This window comes from Sminthopsis crassicaudata, chromosome 2 (assembly GCF_048593235.1).
Source record: "Sminthopsis crassicaudata isolate SCR6 chromosome 2, ASM4859323v1, whole genome shotgun sequence".
In the NCBI taxonomy this organism is placed as follows: Eukaryota; Metazoa; Chordata; class Mammalia; order Dasyuromorphia; family Dasyuridae; genus Sminthopsis; species Sminthopsis crassicaudata.
In genome coordinates, this window is record NC_133618.1 from 275,666,618 (window position 1) to 275,678,675 (window position 12,058).

The window sequence follows — 12,058 nt, forward strand, 5'->3', positions numbered from 1 at the left end:
TGCATGTTATCTCTCCCATTAGAATGTGAGTTCCTTAAGTACAGGCACTAATTTCATTTTGTCTGTCTTTGGATCTCCAATGCTTAACCCATTATCTAGCACATAGTAGGTGCTTTATTAGTGCTTGTTAACTTAATTTGATGGGTCAGTGGCCCTAATTGGGAAAAAAAAGTTTCTGTCTCCAAATTATTGAGGTTTGAACTCAATCTTTAGTCTTATTATTTTTTTTTCTTAGCTTGAAAGAAACCCAACAACTCAATAACAAGAGATGGAGAAAGAAAAAGAAAAAGATTCTATTTCACTCCCTACAAAGCAGAACTATCAGGACAACCATGGACTGGATATCACAGTAATTCTATTTCTTTTTATACAGAGATATGTGTATTAGTCTCAACATTATGTCTAAACGACTGCTCTTCTCTGTGATTTAACACACTGTACCTGCTGTTTGTAGGGAGAAGAACTAGACAATTTAGAAAAAACAAAGAATGAAGATACAGGAATCAACTTGGGGAATGGATCAGAGCTTCCCACTTTCCAAAGGTATAGTATGAATTTTAATGGGAGTGAACATAAATTCCTACAAGAGTTCAGAAAACTCCCCACACCCATACCATATCTCCCCCTTTTATTAGTTTTTCTTTCTCTGTATCATCCATTGTAAGGACCCTTTAAATGGGCGGCCACAATACAACAGAAGATTGAGTGCCCCAGAAGTAATCTCTGGCAAAGTAATCTCAAGGCAGCTTGCTATAGTGGAATGAATATATAGGTAACAATGCTACCTCTGGTGCTTCTCTATATCCCTTGGACATAGTCCAAATCCAGGTTAAGTCCCTTAACTTCATTTATTCATTGTAAAATGAGAGAGCTTTCAAGTCTCTTTTAGCCCATTCAGCTCCTCCTCCCTCAACAGATGGAATCTTAGTTGCCAAGGTACACAGAGAAATTAAACAACACCCTCCCATTCTCTACAACAAAAACCTCTTCCAGGAAAAACCATCATCCTCAAAGAGAAAGCAATTGGGCTCAGAGACACAAGGAGGTCTGTTTGTAGGATTGGGAGTGAAAAGGAAGCTCAGAGATATCAGAAATAAGTGAAGACGGACAAATGAGGAGGTAGGGTCATTCCGAAGCCCTCATACTATTAGGCACCTCCCAATTAAACAGGGAAGGCTCCTCTGGAGTTTTCTAGTCCATAAAAACATATCTGATGACTTTTTGAAAGATGCCACTTGGGGTAGTAGTAGTGGGAAAAGAAAGCCCAGATGCATTGCTTAGGACACCATCATTTTTTTTCCCTTCAGAATGTGACTGCTATGCACACAATAATTTTATGGGATAGTAAATCTTTGAAAATCTTCTTTGAAAATGACAGAATAAAGTTATTTGCTATCCTGAGGCATGAAGAGTAATCTGGAATACCTTTGAGTCCAGGATGGAACAGAATTTGCTATGATCAGAATTTGCTATGCCCAGAAAGGGTAGATTTGAGATGACCAGGATCAGTTTTTCTTCATACTGAAGCCCAACACTGAAAGTTGAAATGCTAAAAGCATCCATTGAATAAAGATAGGCTCTACCTGAAACTGAGGTGTCTGTCTCTCACCTGGTTGGGAGTGTAGGAATTGGTGAGAAGAAATTGAGATAATTCTAACTTCTTGCTATTTGGTCTTCAATAAGGGGGAGCCAGCGGCCTTTCTCTAAGGCAAGACAGTTCTACAAAACTCACACCCAGTTGTTCCAGAGAATCCTATTGAGCCTCCTATGCACAGGTGAGACATCTCCAGTACAGTTTTTCTTCAAGTGAGAGGTTAAATCACTGAGATTAGTACCGTATCACTAAAAATTATCCTGCTAGGTGATAAAGTGGATAGAGTGCTGAGTCAAGAAGACCTAAGTTAAAACCCTTTCTCAGAAATGTCCTTTCTGGGTGATCCTGGGCAAGTGATTTAACTCCTTGGTGTTTATTTATGAAGATAATATGCCTGCTCTACAACATGGCATCACCTCCCTGATGTCATGATTCTCTTCCAGAACAAAGGACAAGCAACAACCCCTGTGAGTAAGGCAGGCCCACAAACTGGAATTGATCAGTTGGAAGAATCCTATCTTTTTCCCTTCCTCCCTCCCTCCCTCCCTCCCTTTCTCCCTTCCTCCCTTCCTCCCTTCCTTCCCATTACCTCCCTGAAGTCATGGTTCTCTTCAAGAAGGAAGGACAAACAACAACACACAGGGCTGTTGCAAAGCTCAAATAAGATAAAAACATAAAGTACTCTGAAATTCTTTTGATTTGCAGGAGTGTCTTTAGTCACAGTTGAAATTAGTAATATTGAAAACATTAGTTCTTCATCAGTATATGAGTCAGTCACTTAATCTTGTTTGCCTCTGTTTCACCATCTATAAAATGAGCTGGAGAAGGAAATGGTAAACCATTGCAGTATCTCTGCTAATAAAACCTCAAATGGAGTCATGATGAATCAGACAGGACTGAAATCACTAAATAACAACAAAATATATAGAAACCATTTCTAAAACCTATTTTTTTACATGAGAAAATTATATATTTTATAATCATTAACTGAGTAATTGCCATTTCCTTTTAACATAAGATGTTATCTCTCTACCCCCTACCATATCCCTGAATTACATACAAAAAGTTCCAACCTCTTTAGTTTACAGTAGATAATTGTATTAAATTATAAATATCATCATCACCAAAGATTAGTTATATAGACTGCTGGAACTCTGTCTTCCCAGAAATCAACTGGAGTCAGGATCACTAAACGTCTTTATTCTTGATCTTTTACCGTCAAGATCAGGGGGTTGGGCCTAGCAACCTCACACACACCTTCCTCCCTCAAATGCCCAGAGAGACTGACCCGAGTCTTCGTCTCAATTCCTCTTCCTCCTCCTACTCCTCGTCCCACCAATCAAGTCAACACAGAACAGCTGGGGAGGGTCAACCTTCAAACAAGTTAATAGGGAACTGTCCAATTGGCAATTAGTCTCACGTGCTTCATTATCCAAGTGCATTGCTCAGTTCTAGCCCTTTACAATAGACAAACAATGGATTAGAAAATATCTAGTTTCAAATTTAGATTTCTAGAACTTGGCAAAGTAGATATTTCTATTTTTAAATAAAATTAATAAAAGGATATCTTCTTAAATGGAAGGAAACTAATTAGAAAGTTGTTGTAGCAGTCTTAAGAGCTCAAAATATATGAGCACTTTGATCTTAGAGGCAAGTTGAATGAGGTGGGAGACTCATAGAGTGTGAAAAGAGCTCCAGTTTATTATGCTGTACAAGCCTTGTTGATATACATTTTTGCAAGTGGGATCAGCGAATGAACAATAGGCAATCCCCATTCACTATTCAGAAAAGCAGCTCGAGGGCTTTGCGTATGCATGGTATCTGCCAATGGGAGGAGAACCAATCCATCAATTTAGCAACTCACTCATAGAGAAGAGGCCCTATCAAGACATCCCTGCTCATGAGCAACTAGTTGTGACCCTCAGGCTCCACACTTATTCCCATGATCACAAATCATTGCTCCTTGCTCAGCAAAGGCATTTCTGCAACATGGCAGAAAACTTATTATGCATCAAAGGTCAAGGTGGCCTCTATATTCCTTCTCTCCATGGTCCCATACCCTAGCATTTCCCCCTTTTTATTTTAGATAAAAAGTGCTTGAGTTGCATCTGAAAGGATGGTAGAGAAAGATCTATAAAGACATCCTAATATTACAGGATAACCACAAAGCAATAACAACATAACAACACAGGGAAATCCATGATTCTAATTTTAACCACCATGAAGAGGTATTATCAAACCAATGTATGATTTTTTTCAGCAGTTTTATCTGGATTCAAATCTTCATGAGAAGCTTTCTCTATGTTAGATGCTAATTTATATACATTTTCTATATCACCTTAAATTGTGTTATTGAGAAATAAACCATTCAAATGCCTCTTGACACTATCCCAATCATAATCTTGTCCTGTATGATTATATAACAAAGAGATTATATAAACCTTTGGATATCTATAGGCACATTATAATTGAGCCTGGAGTTTCAATAACTCCACTTCTGCTCCTATCCAATGATACTTCCCTTAAATCTTTTATCATCTGATACAATTGTTCATTTGTCTTAGTTTGTTGGACAAAACCTGCTGAGACATTCCTAGCTAATTCTTCTATTGTATTGTACGGTATTGTACATTAGATATGGACATTTCAAGAGAGACTGATGAAAATGTAAGTGAAACCAATAGAGTAATGCCTAATGTGACATAACTGATACATCCCTTTTTTCTAATGAGACTAAGGTCTGTTTCCTTCTATTCAATATGGTATTGAACATATGATCAGTCTTTGTAAAGTTCTGTCGTCTCTAAGTTATAATCCTTCTCTGGGAGGAGGTTTCTTTTCTGTATAATCTTTTCCTCTGTGAGCAGGTTTCTTGGGAGGCTTCTGGAGCCTTCCCCACCAAAAGTGTGGGATTGCTGGAGTTGCCAATCCACAGGACATCTTCTCTTTGACTCAATCCAGACTGCCGCCCAAACTCAATGTCCCAGTCTAGACTGTTCTTCAGGTTTTATCCTCTTTTTATCCTCCCAGAGAATAGGCTTGTGGGTACTGCAGGGGCTTGTGGGAACTCCTTCAACCAATGAACTTGCTTCTTTAAAGTATTCCTTCAAGGTGAAAACTCCCTTAAAGGTTTGAACTAAAGGTGTGAATTCTGAGCTAGAGAATTATTAAGTACCAATTTAGCACTTAGTAAGAAACTAACAAGTCTTAGTATGATGTCATTTCTCACTTTTTACAGAAAACATTGATACATGAGTTCTAGTAATCACAAATACAGTCTGATTTTCAATTTCAGTATACCAGCTATCACTAACAGTACAATTCCAACAAGTAACATTGTAAAAATCTAATGTTTCTTTGGTAACAGTTACGGAGTCTCCCACATGGATGCATATTTCCCTCCTAGACAGGCTTTAGTATAGAACTGGTATTCAATTCTTGTGCCATTTGTTCAAGAACCAGGGCCCCAAAAGTTTTTCCATATGCCAAACTGCCGGCCTAATTCTTGAGTGACCAGAATGTGTCCCATGGAGGCTTGTGCTTTATAAGGAGCCATTCTAATAATCCCTTTATGTAGACACACTGCTGCAACCCTCTCATGCAGATGAGGGCCTCAGTATGAGAGGATGCCCCCTGTATCCCCAGCATATGTCACATGATACCCCTTTCCCCCATGAGACAATCCTAGGCCATGGTGGGTCCAGCCCACTTTTTGGCCTCTTGCTGCCAGTCCTGACGTTGTATAATACAACCTCTCCAGATATATATATATATATATTAACTTGCTAGTGTTCTTGGGTGCACGTCTTCTCCTGTTGGACAGTTGCCTTTTCCTTCTTTTTCTCTTCAGTTCTATGGACAACTCTAAGATGTCTGGTGGGAAATCCACAGCTGAAGGTTTTCTCCTGTGGAGATACAAGCATATCCTGGTCCCCACATTAGACCTCTAGAGAGTCCCTCCCATGCTTCAGGATCCTTTTTCATTGTCATGGTTGATTTTTAGGGGGCCTTCTTAATGAAGGTAGAGTGTTACCTTTGAGTGATTCTCTATGCTCAACAAAGAATATTTCATAGCTGGACTTAAATTATTTGAATCAAATTTCTAAGTAATTTATTGTGTACACTGCTTTATCTATATCATTCTGAGTGACCCTACTTCCATCTCTCTCTTTTTACTTTTTGAGGAATCTCTTCAGGGTCTGATTAGTTCTTTCTACAATGGCCTGTTCTGTGGCATTGTAAGGAATTCCAAAAGTATGATGTGTGGAGAATTCCTATAAGAACTGTTTTTAATATTTTTGAGGTGTATGAGGGTCCATTATCAGTCTTGATGATGTGTGGGATAAACATAGAAGAAAAACAGTGAAATAAGTGATTTATTACATGTGAGGCAGCTTCCCCTCATTGAAAGGATGCAGATACAATGCCTGAATAAGTGTTAGTTGTAACATGAATGCATGCTTTTCCCATATGTGTAACATCCATTTGCCATATATCATTTGGCCTCTGGGATTAGTCCCCAATCTTACAGGTCTTTGAGAATTATGTATTCGTACTGAAAAGCAAATATATTCATCTCCTCAAGATGAAGGGGAATAGAGTAAAAGCAATCCTTAATATCTATTATCCCTAAGGGCCATTCCCTGGTGATGGATGTTTGAGGATGACAAACCTGCTTGTAAATAATCCATATCTTCCAGGATTGAGTTTACTTGTCTCAAATCCATTAACATTCTCCATTTACTAGATTTTTTCTTTATAATAAAAACAGGGGAGTTCCATGGGCTCTTTGTTTACTCAATATGTATTAACTCTAATTGTTCTTCTACCAATTGATGTACAATGGCCATTTTTTTCTTCCATCAGGGGCCATTGCTCCACCCATACCAGTGTGTTGGTAGTCTAAGTCATTTTTGGAATGGTGGAAACCGCAGCAACAATGACCCTTCCTAAAAATCTGTGGTTATTTTCATCCCTAATTGGTGTAAAATATCCCTCCCCCATAAGTTAATATGTAAGCCATCTATTATTAAAGGAAAAATGGTTCCTGTCTTTCCATCTTTTTGCCAATTTACCAGTTCAGCGGACATCAAAGCCTCCTTGCCTCTACTCCTGGCACGAAGTTGTTCAAAGTATAAGTTCATATTTGCTCCTGGAGCAACCTGAGCAGCAGTCAACTGGCTCTGTTCTAAAAATTCAGTCATCCAGATTTCATTCTTAGGCTTTACATTAGCAGAGCCTTTGAAAGGCTTTAAATCCAGATAGACACAAGAGTAAGGCCAGGGCCAAAGGTGAAGGAGGTGGGGGAGGCCATTCATTATCATCCTCCTCAGGCCCAGGAGAGGAACATCTACTGCTAAGAGGTGGGCCTGTCTGTGCTCCAAGTATAAATTTCCTGACCTCTTTTTCTGGTTTTCAAACTTTGTTTAATGAGATTATATATAGTAAAATGGCTTCTTTGTATTTCTCCTGGATATTGTTTATCATAAGCGGTGAGCTATTCAATGAAAACAATCCATCTCTCACAATTATAATAGCCCCACTCAGGTAACCATGGAGAAACTTTGTAAGCAATGTCTAAGAATTTTCTAATATCTCCTAATTTAATTGTGCACCCCTGCTCTTTTATACATTTATATATAGTCCTGACATATGTTTCCCTGTCTGAAGGGAGTAGGATGCCTATTTTCTGCTTACTTAACCATCTCTTCAGCATTCTACCTGGCCCAAAAATAGCTTAGTTTGGCGGGCTCTCCCTCTAGAGTCCTCTTGGAGGTTGTCTTGCACATAGCAAGCAGTTCTTGTTCACAAAGTGGCCACTCTGACACTGTTCCAAGTCCCTGTACAGTTCAGATGCCAGTTGTTGCAGTAGTCTTAAGAGCTCAAAGTATATGAGCCCTTTGATTTCAGAGGCAAGATGAAGGAGGCTGAGACTCATAGAGTATTTAAAAAACTCCATTTATTATGCAGCATAGCCTTATTGATATACTTTTTTGTAAGTGTGATCAATATATGAACAGTAGGCAATCCCCAATTACCATTCAGAGAAGCAGCTCTTGGGCTTTGTACATGCATGATATCTGCCAATGGGAGGAGAGCCAATCCAGCAATTCTAGCAACCTGCTCACAGGCAAGAGGCCCCGTAAGACATTCCTGCTTATGAGCAACTAGCTGTGACCCTTAGCCCAAATCTATTCCCATGCTATGTATCATTGCTCCTTATTCTACAAGGGTGTTTCTGCAACATGGCAGAAAACTTGTTATGTACCAAAGGTTGAGGTGGCCTCTGTACTCCATCTCAGCGGAGTCCCACACCCTAGCAGAAACTCATCAAAGCTCTAATTTGAACTGGACTTTTTGTTTACTGCTTGAGAAAAAAAAGCTTTTGAAAGTTATATCACATTTCATTAAATCATGTAGCCATATTCTTATTTTGTTTTATTTTTATTTTCCTCAGTTACATGTAAAAAACTTTTTGTAACACATGTACATTCAAGGAGAGTAATCACCACAAGAATAGCCAGGTGTTAAAGTTCAAATTCTTTATTGCCTCCTTGCCTGGGGCCCTGATAGCTTTCTTGAGAGTCTTTCCAACAGGCCTTGGTCTCAGTAGGGGAACTGCAAGAGGCCAGGCCAGCCACCAAAGTTCTGTGATATGAAGTGAATGAATCTGGCTCTGAGTCCCGAGGCTTGTGCAAAGTGAATGATGGAATGAATCTGTCTTTGGGTCCTGTCCTGGCTGAGTTTGTCCCAGTTTATATGCTCTATTAGAGTTAAACCCATTCATCATACTGAGTATAAGGCAATCATTATATCACTAGGGAACCATTTTTTGTTGTAAAATTAAATCAATTATACTGAACTAGAGAACTATTAATCACCATGCTAAACTAGAAAACTATTGTCTCATCAATTACACTGAGTTGGAACCTTGTAAGAATCCTTGTTTTAAGTACAGAGTTCTGGCCCATAACATCTCCTGCTTTCTTTTGTTTTAGAACATAGGTAGTCACACACTCCCTGACTTCTCAGGGAGGTGAGAACCCCCCAAAAGGAGGTGATCATGGCTCCTCAAAAAAGGGGTGAAAACACCATAAAAGGAGGTGATCACTCCCTCCCTGACATCTCAGGAAGGGAGATGAAAATACAAAAAGGAAATGGGGATTCAAATCACATTAGTGGGTTTCTGAAGGATCTCACTTGAAATAGGTATATTTAAGTCCATCAACATGGGAGGTATTACACATAATTACATAAATTACATAAGCACATAGTAACACAGGCTAGTAGTGATGTAACAAATAACATGAATCAACATGAGGAATTATACATGTTCATAAGTCCTAGAAATAGTCCAAAACCAATCTATTGTCCATTACTTCATGTGTCTGGGAATCCAATGATTCCTACGGATTTTGAAGTTCTGCAACAGTCTCATTATCAGCCACGCTCTTTCAGTATCAGATGTTTCTTAGGTTTTCTTTGTTTCAAGGTTTTTTCTCTTTTTCTGTCTCTCTCAAGGTGCTTGTTGGCACCCATCTGATTCCTTTTCCATCTGTAGAGATACAAGCAAATCCTTTCCCCCAAGCAGTTAACCTATCTAGTCCCTTCCATTCACCACTTTCTGGATCTCTCCACATCACCTGAAGATTATATTGAAGCTGCTTGCACTGGACACTGCCCTTCTATTGGGTTAAAAAGTCTGTATTCTCCCCATTTGTTATCCCTTTCTCCCATATGATTGTTTTTTGGCTGATTGTTCATATCAGAGTATTGGCCTTCTAAAGACTCTCTGGGTATAACCTCTGCTGCTATCATACCCCACCTGTTTTTTGTTTGAGGTCTTGGAGCTGGGCCCTGCCTCTCATTTCCCTGGGTCAATCTATATTTTGAGGCCCAGTGGAAGCTCTTATTGCATTTTGAACATAGGGTTTTGGGTTTTCTCTCACCCTGTCTTCTCTATGCCTATATTGAGCTTTCAAATGCTCTATTTTACCATACTGAAAGCATCAACAAGTTTCTCTGGGAGTCCCTTGCCAAAAGGAACGCTGTTTTCCTATATTCTGCATCATACCCTGGGTATAAAAAGCATTTGTGCCCACTGTAGCATAGCTTCTTATGATCTCCTCTAAAGGAACATCTTTGTGTAGTCCCTATATAATACTTCTACAAACCTCATTAGCATTTTCTTTAGCAAGTTGTTTGATCATTATTGCTGTAGCTTCATTTTCTCCAATCATTCATATGACAGCTGTCTGCAAACTTCCCACAAAATTAGCAAAAAGTTCATTTGGACCTTGCTCTATTTTCATAAAGACTTCCCCTCTATCTTTTCCTGAGAAGGATTCTCTTGCTTTGATAGCAGCAGCAGCAATTTGCTCATATGGTGTCAAAGGGTCATTAATCTGCACTAAACTGCATACTGAGCTTTACCTACAATTTGTCAAAGGTGACTTGTATATTAACTCCAGTTTACCTGTTTTGTTGAGCTTATATTCTACAAAGTTCACTCATTATTTGTTGTAAGATTAAATCACTCATACTGAATTTAGAGAACTATTAATCACCATGCTAAACTAGATAACCACTGTCTCATCAATTCTACTGAGTTAGCACTTTGTAAAAATCCTTGTTTCGAATCCAGAGTTCTAGCCCATAACATACAATGTTTTCCTGGTTCTTCTTCTTCACTCAGTATTAGTTATTGTAAATCTTTCTAGGCCTTTTTAAAATGTCTGTTCGTCATTTTTTTATACAAAAATAATATTCCGTTACTTTCATATGTCAGCCATTCCCTGATTGATGGATATTTAATAACTTTCCAGTTCTTTGCCACCACAAAAAGAAACATTTTTGCACTTGCAGTCCTTTGTTCTCTTTTATGATTTCTTTGGGATACAAACCCAGTAGAGTACTGCTGCATGAAAGGGTATGGACAATTTGATAGCCCTTTGGGCATAGTTCCAAATTGCTCTCTAGAATGGTCAGATCAGTTTACAACTTCATCAACATATGTATTAGTGTTGCATTTTTCCACATTCCCTCCAACATTTGTCATCATCTTTTTCTGTCATCTTACCCAATCTGAGAAGTGTGAAGTGGAACCTCAGAGTTGCTTTAATTTGCATTTCTCTAATCAATAGTGATTTGGTGCATTTTTTCATATGACTATATATGGTTTTAATTTCTTCCTCCTTTGCCCATTTATCATTTTTGGAGAATAGCTTGCATTCTTATAGAGTTGAGTCAATTCTCTATATATTTTAGAAATGAGGTTTTAAGAAACTGGAAAGTGAATGGATGCCCATTGTTTGAGGAATGACTCAATAACTTATGGTAAATGAATATAATGGAATATTACTATTCTATAAGAAATAATTATCAGGATGAGTTCAGAAGGACCTGGACAGACTTACATGAACTGATGCTGAATGAAGTGGGTAAAATCAAGAGAACATTGTACATAGCAACAACAAAATTATGTGATGATCAACTCTGATGAACTTGGCTCTTTTCAGTAATGATGTGATTCAGGATAATTCCAATAGACTTGTGATGGAGAGAGCCATCTGCATCCAGAAAGAGAACTATGGGAACTGAATACGAAACACAACATAGTATTTTCACCTTTTTTATTGTTGTTTACTTGCTTTTTTTTTCTTTTTCATTTTTTCCTTTTTGATCTTATTTTTCTTGTACAGCATGATAAATGTGGAAATTGCACAATTTTAATCTATATTGTATTATTTGCTGTTTAATGGAGGGGGGTAGAGGAAGGGAGGAAGAAAAATATGGAACACAATGTTTTGCAAGGGTGATTGTTGAAAACTATGTTTGCATATATTTTGAAAATGAAAAGCTATTATTTATAAAGGAAGGAAGGAAGGAAGAAATAAGGCCTTTATCAGAAACACTGGCTATAAAATCCCCCCACCCCAGCTTTTTGCTTTCCTTCTTATCTTGGTTGATTTATTTTTGTAGGTGCAACTCTTTAATTTAATGTAATCAAAATTATCCATATTGCATTTCATAATGTTTTCTAGTTCTTCTTTCTACATAAATTCCTCCCTTCTTCAAAGATCTGAAAGGAAAACTATCACTTGCTCTCCTAACTTATTTAAAGTATTATCCTCTTTGCCTAAATCATGTATACCTTATTTTGGTATGGGATGTGAGAGGTAGGTGTATGCCAAATTTCTGACATTATTTTCCAGTGTTCCTAGCAATTTTTGTCAAATAATGAATTCTAATCCCAGAAGCTGGTTTTTCAAACAGTAGATGACTATAGTCATTGATTATTGTGTCAAGTATAGCTAATCACTCTATTTCTTAGCCAGTCCCAGATTGTTTTGATAACTGTTGCTTTATAATAGATTTTATATCTGGTACTGCTAGGTCATTATCATTTGCATTTTTTCCCACTAATTCACTTAATTTTCTTGAACTTTTCTTTTTCCAGATGAA

At 38.0% G+C, this 12,058-nt stretch overlaps 1 protein-coding gene across 4 annotated transcripts in view; it reads left to right on the forward strand.

Moving 5' to 3' along the window:
• Positions 1–12,058, forward strand: part of SLC28A2 (solute carrier family 28 member 2) — a 56,968-nt gene that overhangs the window by 12,292 nt on the left and 32,618 nt on the right. For 3 of the 4 annotated variants that reach the window (XM_074289535.1, XM_074289534.1, XM_074289533.1), the window contains exons 2-4: positions 236–349; positions 455–543; positions 1,684–1,775. In XM_074289535.1, coding sequence (XP_074145636.1) covers positions 269–349; positions 455–543; positions 1,684–1,775 — 262 coding nt within the window. In that variant the 5' untranslated portion in view covers positions 236–268. Of the gene's footprint in view, positions 1–235; positions 350–454; positions 544–984; positions 1,120–1,683; positions 1,776–12,058 lie in introns of those variants that run through there. The other variant, XM_074289536.1, reaches the window with a different exon arrangement.